We start from the raw sequence: 24,271 nt of genomic DNA, 5'->3' as shown, positions 1-24,271 counted from the left end.
TTTTTATATGGTAAAATGCTGCTGATGTAACTGACTTGACATGGCTGTTAAAGTTCAGGTCAGAGTCCATGAGGACCCCCAGGTTTCTGACTTGATTTGAAAGGTTTTAGAGACAGAGAGTGAAGGGAACTGCTGACACTTTCTCTTTGTTTCTGTGGACCAAAGACGATGACTTCAGTCTTGTCTGAGTTTAGCTGGAGAAAGTTGTTTTGCATACAAACACTGATTTGTTGGATGCAATCGGTTGAGGCACAGGTTAAGGTAAACCCCTAACCCAGAGGTGTTGATCCAGAGGAACTTCAGAAATAAAAACTTTCTTTATTCCTCTAGTCAAACAAACCAATGTCATCCCATGCTGAGCGTGTTTCAAAGAAAAACATTTTCAATTTTTTTATTTTTTTGTTTGAATTAGTATTTCAGTTTAAATGGGTCTTTTTTTTTTTAAATAATCAAGGATTATTACTGTAAATCCCATCATGAGCCAGCATAAGGTGACAGTGGAGTGGAGAGAGGAAAATTCCCTCTAAATGGACGATTTGAAGGATTATTCATAAGGTCGGTTATTGGACAAAAGAATAAAGTTAAACAGAAAGCAGATTAAAACAAGACATATACTAGCAAATGCAACAATTACAAAACATGGTAAAGATGGATAATGTCAAATATGCCTGAAATGTCTGTAGATTAGTTAGTTTATAGAGCAGTCAGAAGATAAAAACCAGAAAGCCAGAAAACCTTCTGGATTATCTGGAAGTATAAAAAATTGACTCAGTAATCGCACCTTCCTAATGACTAGGGTGTGGCGTAAGGAGAACGTACGACAGCATCACCCGTATGTCATAAATGGGTGTAAGTTACTTTAGCCTTATTAATATTTCAATGATACACATATCACATGCTTGACAATGGTACATTCCATTATCATGATGTTCATTGAGGTGGCTGTATGAGCCTAATGTGAATTGAAAGACACACCTGAGGGGCCCCTCAAGAGCCGGTGTCTTCTCTCGGGCCCGGACAACCCAAAAAACCTTCAGTGCTTCATGTGACTAAGGCTGAATTGCATTCTGGACCTTCGGTGGAAGTTTTGCTGTACATTCTTTGAAATGTTGAGGGGCTGTGGTCTGAACCAGAAACTTATGAAGCACCAAGTCAGACACAGCCGAATTTCAACCCAGTTTTTGTTCTTTTCTGTTGGCAGGATTTACAAATCTGTGATCCAGGCTATTCAGAAGTCAGATGAAGGTCATCCATTCAGGTAACTCAAAGGAAGTCACACTGCAAACACACACAGAGTGATTATTGGCTGTGCTCTCTGTACTTAAATCAGGTCTCTTCTGGAAAAAGACATCTCGATTTCTTCTGAGGCCGTTCGAGAGCTGGGAGATCAGTGTCTGCTCCACCTGAATTGCTTCACCAGTCGAACTCGAAGACTTTTGCTTGTTGAAGACCTGGTGGATTCTCTCAAGGTATCTGTTGTGTTGTTTTGCTGAAGACGACCAGGTGAAGTCATTCATTTATCTTCTTCTAAACCCGTTTTGTCCCTTTCTGGGTCATGGGGCTGCCAGAGCCTAGCCCGGCCACTTGAAGGCAGGGGACATCCCGGACAGGTCGCCTGTCTGTCCTACACTGCTCAAAAAAAGAAAGGGATCACTATGAAAGCACATCATTTCATACATTCATTCATTTTTGAAAATGAAAACTGTCATGGTTTGAATAACGTAGCAGACCCAGATGCTGGAACCCGGAAGGAAACTCAGGCGAAGAGTGATTAACAAAGTCTTTATTTTTCCGGGGAGGATGGTAGGATTGGATCTTGGCGAAGATATTCCAGGTGGACACTCGTGGTGGAGAAACCTGAGAGCGGATCATAAGACAAGGTAAGTTTCGGGTTTATGTGGCGAGCCAGAATAACAAGATGACTAAACAAGCACAGAGGTAGGTAACGAACTGGCGATGAATGCTGAGCTGGATCTCCTTATGAAGGCGGTGAGATGATGAGCTGAGTGTCCACAGCTGGTTTCAATCTTCTGAGGCGATGAGAGAGGGGAGGGGGAGGAGAACTGACAGAGGCACCATGACAAAAACATTCACCTTCCACCACCAGCAAAGACCAAAAGCGTTGTACACAGGGAAAAAACAAACAAAACATCGTAAAAATCATAAAACATAAAATAATAAAAACCATTAAAACAAATTAAAACAGAGATTCAAACCAGCATAATAACAGGACTAGGCTGATGTTAAGTGCAGCAATGGAGGAAGAATTCTTTTTAAAAATCTCCAAGAACGTGACCTCTCTAATTGCTGATGCCAACTAATCCCATATGTGACCGAACGCCCTCTTACATGTGCACCCCAAATGGAGACTGGATTTCATAAAAGGTAAAAATATACAATTTATTAAAAACTTGACACAAATTCCATAAAAGAGAAAGTTAAAATAGACTCGGACAGTTGGACCGCACTCCAACACTGCATGAGGGCGGCTGCCTCCTGGATCGACTCAGCCCCACTGCACTGGCGGGTAGCCACAAACACCACCAAGGGAGATCTCTGATCCAACTCTCACCAGGAGTACCTGCTCAGGGCCCAAATGCACACAAAAACAAAACACATCACAACCCAAACAGTGATTAAAAGAAAATACAAAACAGAAGAGGTGCACCTGAGCAGGTCACCACTAATTTATGGGCTGAAAACAGGGGGGTCCCCCTTACACAATACTAAATATGGCACCCACCAGCTACCATAAGGATAAAAGGAGGAGGCAGCCACCTTCAGCCAGGTCCAGACACCAAGATACTAAAAATGAGCACAAAACAGTTTAAAAATGGATAAAAGCAAGGGTGTCAAGCTTGATTAAAACATTAAAAACAATGACTAAAAACACCAAGCACAACAGCAGTGGCAACTCTCTCATGCCCCATGGTCAGAACTCATGCCACCAGATAGATAGATAGATAGATAGATAGATAGATAGATAGATAGATAGATAGATAGATAGATAGATAGATAGATAGATAGATAGATAGATAGATAGATAGATAGATAGATAGATAGATAGATAGATAGATAGATAGATAGATAGATAGATAGATAGATAGATAGATAGATAGAATTTATTCCAGACTCATGGTCCAATCAGTAAAAAGGAGTACACAGACCCACCATTTTTAAAAAGAAATACACAGTGTCAAGAATACACGAGCTGAGGTACAGTGTAAAGTTACAATTAATACAAAAGTTAATAAAAAATACTTAAAAAATAAATAAATAAATTAACAAGGATAAGAATAAATACCAAGATAAAAAGATTACATATACCACACTATAAAAACTTAATTACAAAGACAAGTAAAAAGACAGTCCCTCCAGTGTTTCCATAGATTTGACCGGAAACGTATTGCACTAAATCTAATGTTGCTTATGGCCAAGATGAGAGTATTCTCTGAAGCGTTTAATCTGCAGATAAATTTGAACATAAGCGAGCGCATGCAAGCCCAGAGAGTGTTAATTCTGAGTGAAACGAAAAGCTCCCTAGCACTTGTCCTCCTTGGCTTATTTAAAAGCACTCTTAGAGCATCATTGTACGCCACCTGCAGCTTTCTCATACTGGCACTTTTATAGTTCGCCCAAAGATGAGCTGTGTACAGAGGAGTGCAAAAAGCTTTAAATAATGTCACCTTGACTCCTTCTGTACACATACCAAACTTTCGAGAAAGAGTGTTGGCCTGGCCATATACCACACGACACTGCCTGTAGATGTCGGCGTCATCTGACAAGTCCTCCGAAATGATATGCCCAAGATACTTGATCTTATTAGTACACACAAGTACAGCATTTGACAGGTAAAAATCAGGAAATTTTTGGTTTTTGTCTTCTTTTGTCCAAAAGATCATAATCAGACTTATTTGTGCATTAAAAATGATATATCGTCAGCATACATCAAATGGTTGATAATTAGATCTCCAGCCACACAGCCAGTGCGACAGGAATTAAGTTTAAGAGACAATTCATCCAAATATAAATTAAACAGAATAGGAGAGAGAATGCCCCCTTGCCTCACCCCATTGGTGGATTTAAAAGGTTCTGACACCTGGTTTCCCCATTTAACCTGTATTGTTTGTTGAACATACCAATACGCCAGAATACGCACAACACATTTGGGTACACCTCTCTTCGTCAGTTTCATAAATAATTTCTTATGATTTACCCTGTCAAATGCTTTAGAGGCATCTAAAAAACACAGAAAAACAGAGGAATTTAGACTCCTATATTTGTAAATCATTTCTTTAAGAGCATATATACACATGTCAGTACCAAGCTTTTCTTTAAACCCAAATTGATTGTGAGTCGTTTTCACAAACTCTGTAATCATGTCCAGCAGGATTATCTCAAAGAGCTTAGATAGTATACTAGCCAGAGCAATTGGTCTGTAGTTTTCAGTGCAACCAATCTTTCCAGCTTTGTTTTTTATCACTGGTACTAACATTACAGCTATCATAGAGTCTGGTAAAAATCCATGAACAAGAAAAGCTGTAAAACACATGGCAAGTAGTGGAGTTACCCTTGTACTGGCAAACTTCACATGCTCAGAAGATACCCCATCAAGTCCAGTAGCTTTGTTATTAGACAGTCTGGAGATGGCTTGGTGAACATTATGTGTTGTGATTATACCAGTGGTATCAGCATCATTGGCAACATACATATCACTCTGGACACAGTTAAATATTCTTATGTAGTGTTGTCGCCATAGCTCTAAAATATTTTCAGTGCCAGAGGCCCCGTCTACCACACATGGAATTGTTTTTATGCCAGCAGTATTAACTTTCACTTCTTTCCAGAAGTTTCGACTGTTGTGACAAAATAGATTCCTAGCCATGGAGTCAGCTCTCATTGCCTGGTCGTTTTTACAAATAAAACGTATTGCATACTTATATCTTGCATTGGTAACCCTTTTTTGCTCAAAAACTGGCCCATGCCTTGGTTTCCCAGCGAGAACCCATTCCCTTGAGGCTTCTCGTGCTCTTAAAAAGAATTCTGTTACATGAGAACTCCAGCCTGGTTTGCCCCTTTTCTTAGCTTTTGGTTTAAGAAGGAAGCTACTAGAATCAAGCAAAGCTTTCGTTATATTCTCATACAGAGAGGAGATAGCAGAGACATGAGCAGGGTTTTTACAATTTCCATTTCTACATGTAATTGCTTCTCTAGGCAGAGAAATGGAACTTAATAATGTATCTGAATGTACAGAGTACAATGACACTTCATCTTTTGAGAGAGTGCTCCAATCCAAATATGAGGAACTATCAGGATTGTACCTTTGCCTCAAAGGTAAGTTCAGCAAATTTATATGCATCCCAAAAGGAATATGGTCAGCAAATAGTTCATAAAAAATGGTCATGTTAGTCAGGGAGGCATGAGCATCAGCTGTTGTAATACAATGGTCTAACCAGGAAGTTGTATGCCATGCTTCACTAATGTGTGTAAAAATATCTTCAGGCAGCAAGATTTCAGATGAGAGTGTCAGACCATTATCCACACAGAAATGTTTCAAATGATTCGCAAAAATAGATTTGTTGTCAGAGACGTCAGAATTCATATCAACAATAACAAACACATTTAAGAATGTATAATCTTGCATAAAACAGTTAATAAAAGCAAGCCTATTAAGAAACTCTGTTTCATTTTGATGACACTCATAGGGGGTGTACACATTAAGGATGACACATTCCTTGCCATTCTGTGTTAAGTGTATAGCTATACACCAGTCCACTTCCAGCCTAATGATATTTATACAGGAATCAAGTCTTTTATCCCAGAGGATGGCTATTCCCCCTGATATCCGACCTCTTATTATTCCATCACAAATATCCCTCGTGGACTCCCCAGCCCCATGGAAATTTTCATGTATTGAGTTTAATCCCTCCAAGTCCTGCTTTGTTAAAAAGGTCTCTTGTAAACAAAGCACATCACATTTTTCCAGCAGTTGGTCTACAACAACTCGGCGGGATCGGTCCTCTGCACTCTGACCCAAACGCAGGCCACGACAGTTGTAGGAGAGTACTCTTAAATCCATCAGTTCAGCTTTAAGGCACTGCTGCGCTACTAGGAGGTGAAGCCCCGCCCCTCAGCTTGCTTGGAAGCGCGTTGTTTAAACCAGTGACACCAACTTTACGTGGTTCAAAGAATCGCCGCACATAAGTACCAGCTGGCCAGATTTCTGGGTTATACATGTCAGCCACATTATTGCACTCAGCTGAAACTTTGAAGGATGCATATCTATTATTAACAGTGTTCAGCCTCTGGCACATCACCTCCCGGCCAAGTTGCCTCTTGAGATAATCCGATAATGTCTCTGGATCAAGATCTGGAGAGAATTTTGAAGCAAAAACACTCACCATTTTTGTGGTGACCATACGGATATTCTCTGCTGCTCCCGTGCCCACGATTATATTTTTACCCGGTCTTTTAACTCCGGGTGCGGCTGTTCGTGGGACCTTTTTGTTCTCCATTTGCCTTTTGCCTTTTTTTACAACGTCGCTCCATTTCGGGGATCCGGATGTATCCCTGTGTGATCCAAGGACAGGGATTTCTCCAACATTACTTTCCTTGGGCGGAGGGACGTGCAGAAACCTTTGACGGGGCAGGTGTTGCGTCGAAGAGTGGGGATTCCCATCCTGCTCACCGACACACCCACTTGTCGCCGCACCGGTAGCTCTAGGGGCCTGCGGGGTCTCTGACGTCGATCCACCTCCTTTAGCCCCCAGGCCAGCACCAAAGACACGCTGATCACTGCCCTGAGCCATTTCCGTTTCCAAACTACACACCCGATGATTCACGTCAGTGGTGATCGCACGAAGATCAGCACACACATCCACTTGAAGCTGTAGCGCGCATCCCATAGCGCTGACGTCAGCATGCAACTTCTCCACTCTCCTCAGCAGGCCGCAAAAATCCAGACTTGTAAATGTAACTGGTGGCAAGTCCTCCAAGTAATGTGATACAAATCTCGGAATATTTTCCCCACATTCATTTAGGACTTTCAGACAACTTTTCAAATTATTTACGTCTTTTTGCGCTCCTTTGTGCGTTATATTTCGCTGCGTTGTCGGGCAGAGCTCAAACAGCACTGTCAGGGTCCGCTCGGCAGAGATTGAGCCACAGGACAAAAAGATCTTCAAATCAGGGGTTTTTATTTTACCCAACACAACACGACACGACAGGGGCTCAAATTAAAATGGGGTCAACTTAACAAAAATGTAACTGAGCGAATCAATAACAAAAGCTCAAACCAACTGAACTCAAACTGACCCCCCTACAGGAAACATTAGGGAGATTATATACTGGCTGATCAGACCAATGACACAATAGGGAGGGGAGCACAAATACAAAACATTCAAAACCTAAATATTAATTAAAGTAGTAAATTACTAGTAATTTAACGCTTCAACAGAAACTGAACTTGTACCTCAAAGCAAGCTTAACATATTCCAAAAAATACAAACAATAGTCCAACATAAGAATACACTTCGTCTTTCCCCTCCATCTTCTCCAAATGGAAGTTGTCCATGCTCCTCCCTTTCCAAGTCATCAGGAACTTCTTCAGCTCCTCCCACTGCCACATCATCAGGAAGTTTCCTGCTCCAGCCTCTGCCCCAGCATCAGGCCTCAAACAGAACTAAAAGAATAGAATTACTCAAAACAATACAAAATTAACTAAATGTGTGCACAAGTCATTAAGTCAACTTTGTTATGAAATGTGTGAAATAAAATGAAATGGTTTATTGAAGAGAAAAATATAACAAATGAACTTAACTTCGCTGTGGGGCAGTGGGTTCTGCCCTCACAAGCACTCTTGGAGGCCTCAATCCATTCAGAGTCAAAGGTGTTTGCAGCTAGTAACACAATTTCCTCCAGACTTAAAGTTCTACTTTTCACAGCAAGGAAATGTAAGAGTTCATCCTCCACAATTGTTTTGCCATCCACAGTTCTGTAGACCTCAGGCTTCAGTCTAGGTCGATGTGCTGAAGCAGCAGGAGAGCAAGCTGAACCACCATCTGCACCTTCGGCCATCTTGAGCAGCATTTTGATAATATAAATAGAGTTTAAAATCTTGCAAACTCAAATGCTTAAAAACTTTAAAAGGACTCAAATGATTAAAAGCTTTAGTAAAAAAGGTCCACATGTCAAGCTCACCCACCAAGGCCAAACCAGGAAACCAGCACCTAGATGGAACTCCCACTGCTGCTATTTATCAGCCTTGTGAGCCAATCACAGCTCAACAGACAGGTGCTGGCCATGAATGTTCATCTATGGAACACCATGAGGGACAAACTACCACCCACAGCCCTGTCTGTCACACATAGTTTAGGAGCCAACATGGCAATTGCTTTCGGCCACGCCAAAACACAGTAAAAAACAGAAGACTTGCCCTGACGCTATCTCCTCATTTGATTTCCGTGTGCACACACTCTTACGACACTCCTTTATATTCACTTGTTCCGTAACCCTTGTGCTATCCTAGGCACTTTAACGTTGGGAGTTGGGTCATCTAGACCAGTGTTTTTCAACCTTTTTTGAGCCACGGCACACTTTAACCTTGACAAAAATCCCGCGGCACACCAGCCTCCCAAAAAATAGATAAATAAAAAAAAAAGAAAAAGCTCAGTCTGTATTGATCTACAGCCGCTCTGCAATCTCATATGCATTTTTGTGATAATTGTTGCAGAAAACGCTGGAAGCTGCAGCTGTTTTTTCTAAAAGATCTATTAAAAATTCAGTCAAAAGATTCAAAAACTGTTTGATGTGTGTTCGTTGTTTTAAGACGTTAAGAGGAGAGACTCATTGTGCGCTAAGACAGTCACTTTACTGCATCAATTCAATTCAATTCAATTCAATTCAATTTTATTTGTATAGCCCAAAATCACAACAACAGTCGTCTCGATGGGCTTCGAAGTGAAACATGAACTACACTACGGGCACTACATCATGGGAGATGTAGTGCCCGTAATCCGCCGACCGCAGAAAGACCAGCGTCTTTGAGCTTCATGGTTTTGTTCACTTGTTCCAGTCTGATACCAGATTCTGTGGAAAGCTACACCGCTAAAGACGAGCTTTAGCTGGTATTTTTGTTAGAACAGAGAGACTTTTTTGCGCTAAATCAAAACAAGGAAGTGAATACTTTAACCACTTCTGATTGGTCAGACTGATGACATGTGATTAAGCCTTCAAGAATGATTGGTGGAGACAGTTAAAGGGGTGGGACTTTTCCTTACACAGTTATAGCTGCAGCTAAATCGCGGTATCCCGTTATTCTTATCAAAATGTCTTTAATAGAATCATATAAACACAAAGAAAAAATAATTTTATGATATTTCATATTCTTAACTTCTCAGTGTTTTATCAGGGCCTGTTTGGATGAACAAAGAGCTGATTTCCTGGAGATGGTATTTGCTTTTAGATCAGTTAATGAGGGCAATTTCTCACGGCACACTTGACCATCTCCCACGGCACACTAGTGTGCCGCGGCACACTGGTTGAAAAACACTGATCTAGACCCACTAGACAGTGCTCTGAACCTTTTTCTTCAGTGATTTGTGATCTTCACTGGTGTCCATGGATTACATCGAATCTTTCCACCTTTATCCACCTTTGTCATGGTAGGGAAAACACCTCAATGTAAGGGGGGTGGGGTCATCTAAGATAGCACAAGGGTTAATCATAGGCTTAATCATACGTCATCAGTCTGAATCAGAAGTGGTTCAAGTCTTCACTTCCTTGTTCCGATTCTGCTCATAAATTCTCTCAGTTCCAAAAAAAATACCAGCTAAAGCTCGTCTTTAGCGGTGTAGCTTTCCACAGAATCTGGTGTCAGACCGTGGAACAAGTGGAGAAAACAATGAAGCTCAGAGACGAGAGTCTGTCTGCGTTCAGCGGCTGTTTGCACTACATCTCCCATGATGCATTGGGTTAAAGTGACAGCGTCTCAGTGTACAATGAGTCTTCCCTGTTAAACGTCTTGAAACCACAACCAACACACATCAAACAGGTTTTAAATCTTCTTGATGAAATCGGAGGTCAACAGTTTAGTTCTCCTTCAAGGTTTGTGTTTATTTGGGTTTGTTCAAAAATTACAGTTTCCTTTTCACCAACATTTTAAAAAATATCTAATAAATAAATCACTATTTAGAAACAATATATTTGTTTTTTTGTGAGGTTACATAGAATTGCATGTTAATAAACTGGAGGGAAAAACAACTACCAGGGTAAAATTTCAAATAATTTAGTTGAAAATTATTACTGAAAACTAACTTAACTTTAATTAAAACTTTTAGAAAAAACAGCTGCAACAGCTTTTTCTGCCACAATTATTACACTTATGCATGTGAGATTGCAGAGGGGGACTGTACATCAACACAGACTATGAGTTTTTCCTTTTTTCATTTTTGGATGCTGGTGTGCCGTGGGATTTTTGTCAAGGATAAAGTATGCCATGGCTCAAAAAAGGTTGAAAATCACTGGACTAGGCCTTGTGCTATCCTTTTTTTTTTTTTTAACTTGTCCTGTCCAACATCTGGGCAGACAGATGAGAGCTGAAGGCCTCTTGTGTTGGACATATTGTAACGATCCAGCCGGACCATCAGTTTAGTGGACAAGCAAAAGCCAGACTGCTATTTAGATGGCTTCATTGGAGAACTGTCTGTGTCCCATACACCGCACGACCCCGGACAGTCTCAGGCAGAAATAAACAGGAAGAAAGGCAATGTTCCCTTTTGAGCATCAAACCCGTTTATTCCAAGTACACATACAGCCCAAACAGCATGGAGCGTCAATTCAGCTTCCAGCCCTCTGACTCAAGGTTTCACCCTAAGCTCCCCACTTCCCATGAGCCTTAGGGGCTGAAGGCGGGGCTAACCCCAGGTCGCTACAATATTTTACTTTAACAACAGGGGTTATGAATCTTCAGACAAACCAGAGGTATGGCTGAATAAACCCCTTTTGTAATCGAGGCCAAACTTTATTCATTTTAATCATATTTGAAAATCTTTAGTGTTGGACCGGACGGAAAAGGAAAGGAGGGAAGAAGAGAGAGGGATGTTGGGGGGGGGGCGTAGGAGGGTGATCATAGGAGCGGGGGGGGGGGGGGGGGTAAAACCATGAAGTAGCATAAAGCAACAAGCTACTGGATGTTTATCATTACGGTAAGGTTCAGATGTAATACAAATCTCAAAGGGGCGGGGCCTGTCCACACACACTCAGATGTTATAAACACGTCTGATAGCTGCAAAAATGTCCACATGTCAACATGTACACAATACAGATAGTGTTCAAACACGCACACTTATGCCTTCAAACCAACTAGTGTGAAATATTTCATTCAATCAATCACGCAAACTATTAGTGCAAAGGTGAGCTAACACCTGTGCTCAATTGCACAGGCGCCACAGCCTGCCCAACCCAGGCACCGGACCCGACCCCGCGACTAACTGAGTCCCCACCGCCCCCTACCGGGCACCGAAGGCCCCGACCCCCACCCCGAACCACGGCAGAAAGGCAAGGAGCAGCGACGACCAGGCCCCCCCACCCCTTAAGTCATGGAGTTAGCTATGGGAGACCAGAGAGACTGAATTCTTTCAAAGTTACTTGAACTTTGGGCTGGCATTTTTTCCAAGCTGATATGATCAAACAGCAGATTTCTGTATTGACTTACATTAATATTTTTCTTGTTTTTCCAATTTATTAAAATCGTTTTTTTTAGCAAAACAAAGACTTATGAAAATGAGAGATACTAATCCTCCTTCTATATCGATGGCACTCATGTCACCAAGCACACAAAGTGACGGTGAAGCTGTGATTGAAACCTTAAGCCAGACTGATAAATCGGCACATACCTGCTGCCAGAGAGCCTGGACAGGCGTGCGGAACCACAGTGCGTGCATGTAATTGTCGGGTAGATTACTATCACAGTGCTGACAAATGTCTGAGTTACTGAGACCCATCTTGAACATCCTCTGTCCAGTGTAGTAAATTCAGTGAAGAGTTTTAAAATGGATTAGCTGCAGATTTGGACTTTTTGTCAGTTTAAAGGTGTTTAGATAAAGTTCTTTTTTTTTTTTTTTTTTAGATAAAGTTCTGACCAGAAGTATTCATCTGTGCTGATGCTCAAATCTGCATCCCATTTTGTTATTGGAAGAGAAATATTATTATCTAAATTACATAAAAGTTTGTATATTTTGGAGAGAGTTTTATTCATTGAAAAATTAATCAAAGAGGTAACTGCTTCTGTTAGCTTTAAATCGTTGTCTCTGTATTTAAACTTTTTAGTAATAATAGATTTAAGTTGCTGATATTCCAAAAAGTTATTTATTCCATGTTTGTCTTGAAGTTCCTGGGGAGTTATGAATTTTTTTTCAATAATTAGGTGCTCTAGTTGTATTACGCCCCCTGCTTGCCAAGCTGGGAAGTGTTTCATTTTTTTGTTTATGAGGATGTCCGGGTTGTTCCAGATGGGTGTCATTTTGCACGGTTGAATTGATGATTTTGATATTTTGAGAAATTCCCACCAGGCTGTTAAAGTGGCGTTTATATTAAGACTTTGGAAACAATCCTGTTTTTTAACTGTTTGGTTAATAAACGGTAGATCTGACAGGTTGATCTTTCCACATAACGCCTGTTCAAGGTCTAACCATGAGTTGGTTTCTTGATTACTTTTGAACCATTTTAAAATTTATTGTAATCTATTTGCAAGAAAGTATTTCTGGAAGTTAGGTAATTCTAAGCCCCCACAGCTTTTTGCAGATTTTAAACTTTTTAAACTAATTCTTGCAGGTTTATTGTTCCATAAAAAGCTAGTCTAATGTTTTGAACCATTTTAGTGGCGGTTGTGTGGGGATCATTGAGAAGAGACAATTAACTTTTGGTAAGATTTTCATTTTAACCCTTGTGCTATCTTAGACGACCCCATCCTCACATTGACGTGTTCTCCCTACCATGACAAGGTGGATAAAGGTGGAAAGATTTCATGTAATCCATGGACACCAGTGAGGTTCACAAATCAGTGAAGAAAAAAGGTTCAGCCCACTGTCTCGTGGGTCTAGATGACCCAACTCCCAAAGGTAAAGTGCCTAGGATAGCACAAGGGTTAACCGTGGCTACCTTGCCCATAAGGGACAGAGGCAGGTTGGTCCAGCGTGTTAGATCGTCCTGTATGCTTTTCAGTAATGGGGTGTAGTTTAGCTGCACCAGTTCTGATAGTTTGGGGGGAAAATAAATACCTAGACATTTGATATTTCCTGATTTGACTGTTATCGCGAGTCTTTGCTCCGCATTACTGTTAAGTGTTAATAAAACAGACTTATTCCAATTAATGGAGTAGTCTGATATGGAGGAGAATTCATTAATAATTGTTGCGGTTTCATTTACAGAATTTAAGTTACTTTAAAACAGTAATATGTCATCTGCATAGAGACTAATTTTATGATGGCTGTGTTTGGTTTTAATTCCTTTAATGCTCTCATGCTGTCTTATTGCTGCAGCCAGAGGCTCAATAAATATTGCAAAAAGAGATGGAGAGAGAGGGCAACCCTGTCTGGTTCCTCCTCCGAGAAAAAACCTGTTGGAAGTCTGTTTATAAGTTCTAACTGATGCATTGGGGTTGTGATATAATATTTTAATCCAATTGACGAATGATTCTCCAAACCCAAACTAGCCACGGTAAAAATGAAAATCTTACCCAAGGTTAATTATCTCTTCTCAATGATTCCCACACAACCGCCATTAAAATGGTTCAAAACATTAGACTCATCCATATCAAGCTTTCTATGGAACAATAAACCTGCAAGAATTATTCTAAAAACTTTAAAATCTGCAAAAAGCTGTGGAGGATTAGAATTACCTAACTTCCACAATTACTTTCTTGCAAATAGATTACAATACATCTTAAAATGGTTAAAAAATAATCCAGAAACTAACTCATGGTTAGACTTGGAACAGGCGTTATGTGGAAAGATCAACCTGTCAGATCTTCCATTTATTAGCCAGTTAAAAAACAGGATTGTTTCAAAAGTATTAATATAAATGCCACTTTAACAGCCTGGTGGGAATTTCTCAAAATATCAAAATCATCAATTCAACCGTGCAAAATGACACCCATCTGGAACAACCCAGACATCCTCATAAACAAAAAAATTATCCACTTCCCAGCTTGGCAAGCAGGGGGCATAAAACAACTAGAGCACATAATTATTGATAGAAGATTCATAACTCCCCAGGAACTTCAAGACAAACATGGAATATATAACTTCTTGGAATATCAGCAACTTAAATCTATTATTACTAAAAAGTTTAAATACAGAGACAACGATTTAAAGCTACCAGATGTAGTTACCACTCTGATCAATTTCTCAATGAATAAAACTCTCTCCAAAATATACTAACTTTTATGCAATTTAGATAACAATATTTCACTTCCGACAACAAAATTGGATGCGGATTTGAGCATCAGCACAGATGAAAGTTTTTGGTCAGAACTTTGTCTAAACACCTTTAAAATGACAAAAAGTCCAAATCTGCAGCTAATCCATTTCAAAACTCTTCACAGAATTTACTACACTGGACAGAGGATGTTCAAGATGGGTCTCAGTAACTCAGACATTTGTCAGCACTGTGACAGTAATCTACCCGACAATTACATGCACGCACTATGGTTCTGCACGCCTGTCCAGGCTCTCTGGCAGCAGGTATGTGCCGATCTATCAGTCTGGCTTAAGGTTTCAATCACAGCTTCACCGTCACTTTGTGTGCTTGGTGACATCGATGTAGAAGGAGAATTAGGCTCTATCATTTTCATAACTCTTTGCATAGCTAAAAAAACTGGATTGGAAATTAGAAAAGCAAAAAAAATATAAATATAACTCAACACAGAAATCTGCTGCTTGATCATATCAGCTTGGAAAAAATGTCAGCCCAAAGTTCAAGTAACTTTGAAAGAATTCGGTCTCTCTGGTCTCCCATAGCTAACTCCGTGACTTAGGGGGTGGGGGGGGGCCTGGTCGTCGCTGCTCCTTGCCCTTCTGCCGTGGGCTGGGGTGGGGGTCGGGGCCTCCGGTGCCTGGCGGGGGGTGGTGGGGGCTCCGTTGGTCGGGGGGTCGGGTCCGGCGCCTGGGTGGTCCTCTGGGCTTGGGTGTGGGGGTGCGTGGTGGGGCGGGTGGGGTGGTGGTCTGACTTGGCTTGGGGGGGTGGTCCCTCCGTGGTTCCCTCCGTGCCTCCCTGGCCTCTGGCTCTGGGGGCCTTGCGGCGGCCCTGCTGGCCCTGGCCTGGGTGGCGGGCTTGGTCGCCCGGGCGGCGGTTGTTCCCGTGTCGTTGGGGGGATTCCGGCTGCCGCTGCTGCTGCGGTGGGGGTCTTGGGGTGGGGATGGCTGGGCACTCTCCCTCCTTCTTTTCACGTTCCACCATCCATTTTAGAAGAACATAAACACTCACCTGAGCACTGGTGTTATCTCACCTTTGCACTAACAGTTTGCATGACTGAATGACTGAAATATTTCACACAAGTTGGTTTTAAGGCATAAGTATGCGTGTGTGAACACTATCTGTTTTGTGTACATGTCGACAGGTGGACATTTTTGCAGCTAGCAGGTGTGTTTATAACATTTGAGTGTGTGTGTGGACGGGCCCCGCCCTTTTTGTACTGCATTTGAACCTTACCATAATGATTAACAACCAGTAAACTTGTTGCTGTATGCTGCTTCATGGTCTTATCCCCCTTCCCCTCCTATTATCACCCCCTACCCCCCCTCTCTCTAGCGTCCCTCTCTCTTCTTCCCCTCTTTCCTTTTCCGTCCGGTCCAACACACAAGATTTTCAGACATGATTGAAATTAATTAAGTTTGGCCTCAATTACAAAAGGGGTTTATTCAGACATACCTTTGGTTTGTCTGAAGATTAATAACCCCTCTTGTTAAAGAAAAATATGTCCAACACAAGAGGCCCTCAGCTCTCATCTGTCTGCCCAGCTGTTGGACAGGACAAGTTAAAAAAAAAACAAAAAAAAAAAACAATCGCAATAAATGATTACCTTAAATGTGCTAAAACAAACTCATGGCAGCTTGAAATATTAAACAAATGAAATAAATCCCTTTATGCATTTAACCAATCAGAAGGGCCCGTTTACGTTTTTGATCAATCAGATGAGCCCTTTTATGTTCGATGTTTACCTCCTATGTCGACAAGGGTCATTTGGAGTATAATTTTTAAACTGTTGCAGTGAAATGGAAATGATGTTTTTGTTTTTTTTTGCTATTTGTTTATATACCGCAATTTATATCGTTATCGCAATATTAATTACCAATATCGCATATCACGAGTTTTCCTCATATCGTGCAGCCCTAGTGCCAGCTGTTCTCAGATTTCTTTATAAAACTCATTAGGAAAGCCATCTGGCCCTGGTGCTTTGCCATTAGGCATAAGTAACAGAGCTTCATGAAGTTCAGACAGAGAGCGGAGAGTCTAAGTTTGTAATTTGATCTTCATTTTATCAAGACATGAGTCAATACTTCGCTCTGACGGATTCATCTGTGATGTGTACAAGTTTTTATAAAAGTTTTCAAATGCGTTATTAATTTTGACAGGGTCATGGGTGACATTTCCTGTTTGGTCCATAATAGAGGTGATTGACGATTTTTCTCTATTAATTTTTAGCTGATTAGCTAGAAATTTGCCAGATCTATTCGAGTTGTCAAATCTTTCAAGTCGTAGCCTTTGTATTTGAAATTGTGTTTGTTTATTGATGATGTCATTTAACTGCAGCTTTAAATTTTTCATATCAACAATGTGCTCCTGTGCAGAAGCAGCATAAGCAGTCTCCAGGGTTTTGATTTTATTTTCTGATTCTAATAAATTTCCTTTCTCTTTGCATTTTTTACGAGTTGAGTAAGAAGAATTCCCCTCTCATGACTGCTTTTGCTGTTTCCAAAAGAAGACATGGTGAGATATCTGGAGTATTGTTGAATTGGAAGAAGGTTGCCCACTCTTTTTTAAAGAATTCAATAAATTTTTGGTCTTTTAACAGAGACGTATTAAACCTCCAGGTTGTACCTGAGGGTATGGATATTTCCCTAGAAATATTTACAGAAACTGGTAGGTGATCACTGATAACGATTGGATGAATGTTGGAACTTTTCATTTCTTTTAAAAGAGATTTACTGACTAATAAATAGTCTAAACGGGAGTGTGAGTGGTGAACTGGAGAAAAAAAGTGAACTCTTTTGTGTTTGGGTGACATGAGCGCCAAGCGTCGCAGAGACCCAGATCATTCATGTACTGCTTTAGAATACTTGCAGACCGCCATGAGCGCTGGTTTACTGCTGTGCTGAGTCTGTCAAGTTCAGGATCCAGAATCAGGTTGATGTCTCCTCCTATAATGATTGTGGAGTCAGAGTGAACCGAGAGTGAGGTGAAGAATCTGTGAAAGAAGGAAGAGTCGTCAACATTCGGGCCATAGATACTGGCTATGCAATAGTCCTTATTCTGGATGGATATATTAATAATTACATATCTACCTTCTGGGTCAGTAACTGTATCCTTATGAGTAAATGTAACATTTTTATTAATTAAAACAGCAACTCCTCTTTGCTTGGAGTTATAACTAGAAGAATACATGACTGGTTCCTGTCTTCGGCTCGACTCGCGCCTTTGACTGTCCCCACAACCACGGCTGGATGAAGCTCGTCTGCTGGACTTTAAATATGTAGTTGTAGATTTAGATAAGTTAATTCTTCTCTAAGAGTTCTGGTAAATCGCCTGTCCGTCCTGGGGGAGGATCCCTCCTTCATGTGGGCACCCCTGAGGTTTCTTCGTTTTTTCCGGAATCCTTTTTTTAGGAGTTTTTCCTCACAGAAAGGGGGTCTAAGGGCAGGGATGCCAGTATAGCTTAGTCAGTTTGTTAGTTCATTTTAGTATTTTTCTATTGAACTCTTTGTATTCGTGATCCTTTTGATTTCATGTTTTACTTCGAAGCCCATCGAGACGACTGTTGTTGTGATTTTGGGCTATACAAATAAAATTGAATTGAATTGAATTGAATTGAATTGGAAATTGTGAGCAGCACAGGGGACGATCAGATGGTTTACATAAATGGGTCTCCTGCAGTAAGGCTATATCTGCTTTAAGATCAATAAGGTGAGATAACACTGTCAATCTTTTTGGCCCAGAGCCAAGTCCACGCACATTCCAGCTAACGATGTTAAGACTATTCATAGCTGCTCTGACCAAGAGAGTGTAAGGCTAAATAGTGCATGCGCCAGTCCGTCTGCGTGTGCCCGCTGATCGATGAAGGAATGCTGTGCGTTTCCTGGCTGTGTGAGCTGCATGTTGCTTGTGTCCTATGTGGGCTTAAGTGAGGTGTTTGCGGGATGTCCGCAAGTGTGAGCTGGTTCGCGTGTGCATGCCCGTGTGCTCGCTTGTATGCGTGCGTGCCCGTTCCGTGCATAAATAAATACCAACTTACCGGGGACGCGTTGCCTTTGGAGGATTTACATATGAGGAGGGGGGTGGGGAGGGGGAAACTAAAAAGAAGAAAGAGGTATAGAAAAACAGAAAGAAACAAACGCAACAAGAAAAACAACAGAAACATGAGAGGGGAGAAAAATTATACTGCTTCAACGAGATGGAGGTGTGGATGGTTGATGAGCCAGTTTCATTCATTTAAATAGGTTTAGCCGCTGTCTTTAGCACAGCACGGATGTCAGGTCTTGATCCAGGAGGTGATCTCCGGGTCTCGGAAGAGCCGGCCGTCCACGAACAATTTATCCACAGCAACCACAGCTCTGGACCCGTTGGCAATGTGTTTTTTCCTCAGAGGAAAAAGGATCTTTCAGCGCCGCAGAATCTCAACTGGAAACTGGTCGTTCTCGCTAAAGTGTGTTCCCTTCAGCTCCCGGCCGCGGCTCTTCATCAGCTTCTTTTGCTTGAAGTGGTCAATTTGGCTACAATTGGTCTCGGTCGCTGGTTGTCAGACCTTCTTCCTCCGAGCCGCTGCACCCTCTTGAACGCGATCTTTTGCACATCCTCCTTGGGGAGCTTCAGGTGGGCCTCCATGAATGACTTCACCGTGGCCTCCGGGTCTTCTCCTGCCTCCTCTGGAATCGCCGAGATCACCAGGTTGTCCCTCATGCTCCTCGCCTGAAGATCCAGGAAGGTTTCCTTGATCGAGCAGTTCTCCTCAGAGAGGCGAGCGGTGTCACTGCTTAAGGTCTTGACAGTTTCTCTGAGGGCCTGGTTCTCTGCTGCGAGCTCCCGCACCTGCTGCTGGCTGAACTCTAAAGACTCCCACATGCCTTGGAACTCTCTATGGAGGATCTCCAGCAGATTCAAGCGGCAATCAAGGCTGGAGAGCTTTTTATCTATGAAATCTAAAGTGTCACTGATTCCGTTGCCTGGAAAGGAGTGGTGGTGTTGGTCTTCCCCGTAACGAAGGTATTGTAGCAGCCGTCTATACAATTCTTCAGGTCCTCCAGGCTGTCAAAAGGCTTATTGAACTGTTACAAATATTAGTTTTACAGCTAATTTGATATGGCGGTAAAATTCTATAATACTGAAATGTTTGTTCAGCTACTTACGCACCACCAAGTTGAGTTGCCACACTGGTCTCGTTGAGTCTCGCGATACTACAGCATCAGGTCTCTGTTCTGCTGTCGCCCTTGTGCTATCCTAGGCACTTTGACATTAGGAGTTGGGTCATCTAGACCCACTAGACAGTGCTCCTAACCTTTTTTCTTCAATGATTTGTGATCTTCACTGGTGTCCATGGATTACATGAAATTTTTCCACCTTTATCCACCTTTGTCATGGTAGGGAGAACACGTCAATGTAACAGTGGGGTCATAGGTTAGCACAGGGGTTACACAACAACACAAATTGATTTTAAATTTCTACTTTTAGTTTTTGGGTCCTTGCATGGTCAAGCTCCAACGTACATATCAGACCTTTGGATCCCATACTCTTCAGCAGAATTCTTGAGGTCTTCCTACCAAAATTTTTTAAACGTTCCAAAAACCCGCTTTAAGACCAGTGGTGATTTCTCCTTTCAAGCCCTTGCTCCTTGTCTTTGGAACTCCTTCCCATCGTCGCAGTGTCAGATTGACTCAGTTGACTGTTTTAAATCTAAGGTCAAGGCGTTTTTATTCAGGAGAGCTTTTAGTTGATTTTATTCCTTGCTTTACTATGCTTTACTGTGTTTGGTTTTCTTATTATTATTGTATTTTATTTCTTCTTTGTCTTTTGATATGATTTTATGCTCCTTTTGTAAAGTGCTTTACACTTTACAAAGCAACTTATGAACACTTAACACTTATAAACACTTATAAAACTACAAAACAGAAATGAAAGCAATTTGTGCTGATTTTTTCTCTCTCTTTTTTATCAAAAAGGGCAAGTCAGGCTTAATGGCTACAATGAGCACGTTTTGCAGTGCACAGCTTTTCAAAGCGGGGTTTAAAGCCTGATACTGCAACTCTGAGCTCCTGCTCAATGTTTAGCTGGGACCTGTACTTGGTCTTCAGTGCAGCAACCGCAGAGAAGCCAGTCTCACAAAGGTAAGATGTTGCAAAAGGAAGCAGAATGCCCATAGCCCTCTGCCCTAGGAGAGGATACTGCCTCTCTACACTCAGCCAGAATTCACTCAGTGTCTGTGACGTGAACCTCAGTCTCAGTGTGGAGTCAAATGTCATATCAATGAGCGCGAAACCAGTTGGAGCTGATGCACTGAACGGGTCTCTTACCCAGTCATACTGGGAACTGTTTTCTGGGAAGTACTTTTTAAAGAATTCCATCAGTGATGCAATATGCTGCTTAATGTGTGGAATCACTGAGGCAGGGTCATAATCAGTAGTGTCCACAAATTCATGCAGGTTCTCAAATGAATCAGTGTTTCCTTCATCAAGGCGCCGGCCCCACATCGCAAGCTTACGAGTGAAAGAGCTGATTTTGTCTGTGACCTGAGGGAGGTGTTTATCTTTCCCTTGAAGCTGTAGATTTAGTTCATTTAGTTTTCCAAATATGTCACTGAGGTAGGCCAGTTTTCCCAGGAAGTTCTCATCACTAAATTTTTCTGCAACTTAATACTTGTGCTCCTGCTCCAAAAACACTCGTATTTCCTCTCTGAGCTCAAAAACTTGGGACAAGACTTTTCCTTGTGACAGCCACCTTGCTTCACTGTGATAGAGCACAGCTTGATGTTCAGCTCCCATCTCCTCACAGATAGCAGAGAAGACTCTTGTTTTTAGTGGTCTGGGGCCTCATTTATCAACGTTGCGTACGCACAAAAGAAGGCGTACGCCACTCTCTACGCAATAGTTGAGATTTATAAAAAGCAAACTTGACGGGAAAATGTGCGGTCCTTCAAGCTCTGACCCAGGCGTACATACAAAAACGGGTGAAATGAGAAACGGCGACACCGTCGGCAGATGGAAGAAAAACGTGAAAGTGAAATGACAATCCTGCCTCTCAGAAATAACATGAAGACTTCACAAAGCAAGTCTTACAATTAACAGCTACACCAACACCCGTTTGATCGATCAGCAGTGAGACAAATAAAAAAAATCAAACGAAAATTACAACAGAAATTCAAATGAACACTTATTTGCAGAAAGAAAAGTGAAATATGTTCTGCATTATTGGCATGTTGTGCAATTCATCCTCATAAATAATATAGTTAACAGAACGAAATAATGTACAAAACTGATATTCTCGTCAGTGTGTCCGTCTGGCGGAGCAGATATAGGTGCAATCAGACAGACAGATGGATAGATAGAGAGAGATGCATTAATTGTCCACTGGGGAAAGTTGTTTTCATAGTAAAACATTTCTTCATAAGCTACAGAATTATGGTATTCATGCATATGCCTTTAGTTTGTTTTATTTTTGATAAAACAATGTATGGCGTATGTCTCAACCATTCAGAAAGCAACAAGAAATTACATTTGCGCTGAACAATTTCCCATTTCCACGTCGATTATTACCGACATTTGTAGCTTGTCGGATGTAATTAAATGGAGGGAAATAAAATGCCCCATCACAATGCGTAATGACACACAATGGCTGATCTGGCGCTCTTAGAAGATGTGGCAAATGGAAGAATTCGGAGTGAACGCATCTTTAGGCAGCAAGAAGACTTGCTGGCAAACGAGGACGAGTGGCTTATGAGCCGGTTCCCACTTCCTCCAGCCGTCCTGTTGGAGCTTTTGGGGGGGTGTCACCCGGTGCATCTGGCGCGTCGGTGTTCCCCCTGCGCCTCAGTCACCACTCCACTTAATAGGGATTCCCCAATTATTGCCGCTAGTCTCTCATCAAGAGGGGTCAGCTCGGGTTCCCCCCCCCCCCCCCCCCCATAACAGACACACTTTGGCGATGCAGCGCCAGACGTTTTTTTGCCTTGACTTTGATGTCCGACCATTTCTTCTTTATTTCGGCCACGGTCCGAGGTTGTGAGGCTACAGCATTTACGGCGTCTGCCACCGTTTGCCGCTCACGTGGCTTTTTGGCATTAGTAATGCCCACACTGTGCCCTCCAAACAACACTTTTCTCCTCTTTTCCACCTCGCCAATGATAACTTCTATTTCACATTGAGGGAAGTTAAGTTTTTTTGATTTCCTCTCGGTGTATGTGCCATGGTTGCGCAATCAATGAATATTCATTTGTGGGCGTTTCACTGACTATTTATGGGCAACTATGGGCGTGTCATGAAGCCGCAAAAGCTGCGCTGCATTTAGAATTGGTTGTGATTTATTAAGGGAAAGATTCGTAGGATGTGCGTGCGCACGGTTTTATAAATCCGAATATTTCTGTGCGTACGCACGTCCTATGTTTCATCCGTACGCCACTTCTGACGCAAATCCTACGCAAATGAGGCCCCTGGTCTTTATAAAATTGACTACATCTATAATGTCAGTCAGAACCTCCTTTTCTCTTTCCTGCCATGGTTTGTGCACCATCACTGCAAACACCAACGCAGTTCTCCCACTTCAGCTCATTCTCAGTCAACTAGCTGTCCAGCATTTTAAATAGCTCTTCAGCTGTGGCTCTGTCTCTGACATATTTACAAAAAAGTAGATCCTCACACAAGGAGTTCGTCAAGTCAAAGCGTACATAAGCAATGAACAAACAGTCTTTGTTGCTGTCAGTTGCTTCATCAAATTGTAAGGCAAAACATTTATCTTTGAGTTTATCTACCAGCTGTTCTAAAAGATCGTTAGCGATGTCATCTGCATGTCTGGCGACAGTGTCATTGGACAGAGGGATCGTTTTTAGTTTTGCAGCACTCACGTCATCCAACATGACAGAGACCATGTTTACTGCTGCAGGCAGTATCAGCTCCTCTGCTATGGTGTGGGGTTTTTTGTTCTGAGCAATTTGGTACGCCACCTTAAATGATGCTAACAGTGCTCTATGGTTTACTGAAGTCGCCTTCACAAACCGGGATGATTGTTGCCAATATTCTGCGCATTTTCGCAGAAAAAACTCCAGCGGCTTTTCAGCGTGGTTGGGGTGTAATGTCTTTAAGTGGCGCCTTAATTTATTTGGCTTCATGCTGTCTGCTGCCAGCGTTTTTAGACACGGTAAACACACCGGTCTTTCCATGTCTCCCAGTGTAGTAACCGTGAAGCCAAGAGCTACGTACGCTTCGTCAGATTTTCTGGTCTTAGCTTTCGGCTGACTTTCCTTTATCTCACAATCCTCGTCTCTCTCCGCCTCTCTTTTCATCCCTGTTAAAAACATTTTCATGAGTGTCTCTGAACGGTTTGTTAACTGCACTTTATATATTTTACAGAAATCAAGGAGCAGGTGGAGGAACATCTAGAGGTGGAGGAACATGTAGAAAGGTGAAGGTTTGTTCTGGAAAGGAGAAAAAGGAAAGTCAGCTGCAGTAAGACAGAATAATAAGATAAGATAAAAATACTTTATTTGTCCCAGCTTGGGAAATTGGGTTGTTGCAGCGTCAGCGTTAGGTACAAAGATACAAACACACAAACAATGGGTGACAATAGAAAACAAACATTGGTTTGCATGACAGCTCTGGAGAAAAACAGACAGACCTCAAATTAGTTTATCTATTGCAAATGGATGATGAGTTATAGAGTCCAATAGAGTGGTAGGTAGGAAAGATCTTCTGTAGCGGTTGGTGTGACAGCGAAGCTGCCTTAGCCTCTTGGAGAAGGAGCTCCGCTGATCGTCAAGAACAGAATGGAGACTCCGGATTATCCATGATGGACA

General features: G+C 41.8%; 1 protein-coding gene across 1 annotated transcript in view; it reads left to right on the top strand.

Annotated features, from left to right (window-relative positions):
* Positions 1-24,271, top strand: part of LOC110014915 (reticulon-3-like) — a 33,131-nt gene that overhangs the window by 4,623 nt on the left and 4,237 nt on the right. Inside the window, exons 3-4 of the mRNA XM_020702194.2 lie at positions 1,202-1,258; positions 1,331-1,469. Coding sequence (XP_020557853.1) covers positions 1,202-1,258; positions 1,331-1,469 — 196 coding nt within the window. The remainder of the gene's footprint in view (positions 1-1,201; positions 1,259-1,330; positions 1,470-24,271) is intronic.

This window comes from Oryzias latipes, chromosome 1 (genome assembly GCF_002234675.1).
Source record: "Oryzias latipes chromosome 1, ASM223467v1".
In the NCBI taxonomy this organism is placed as follows: Eukaryota; Metazoa; Chordata; class Actinopteri; order Beloniformes; family Adrianichthyidae; genus Oryzias; species Oryzias latipes.
Note: the sequence above shows the minus strand (reverse complement) of the source record. Positions and strands in the feature narration are given on the sequence as shown.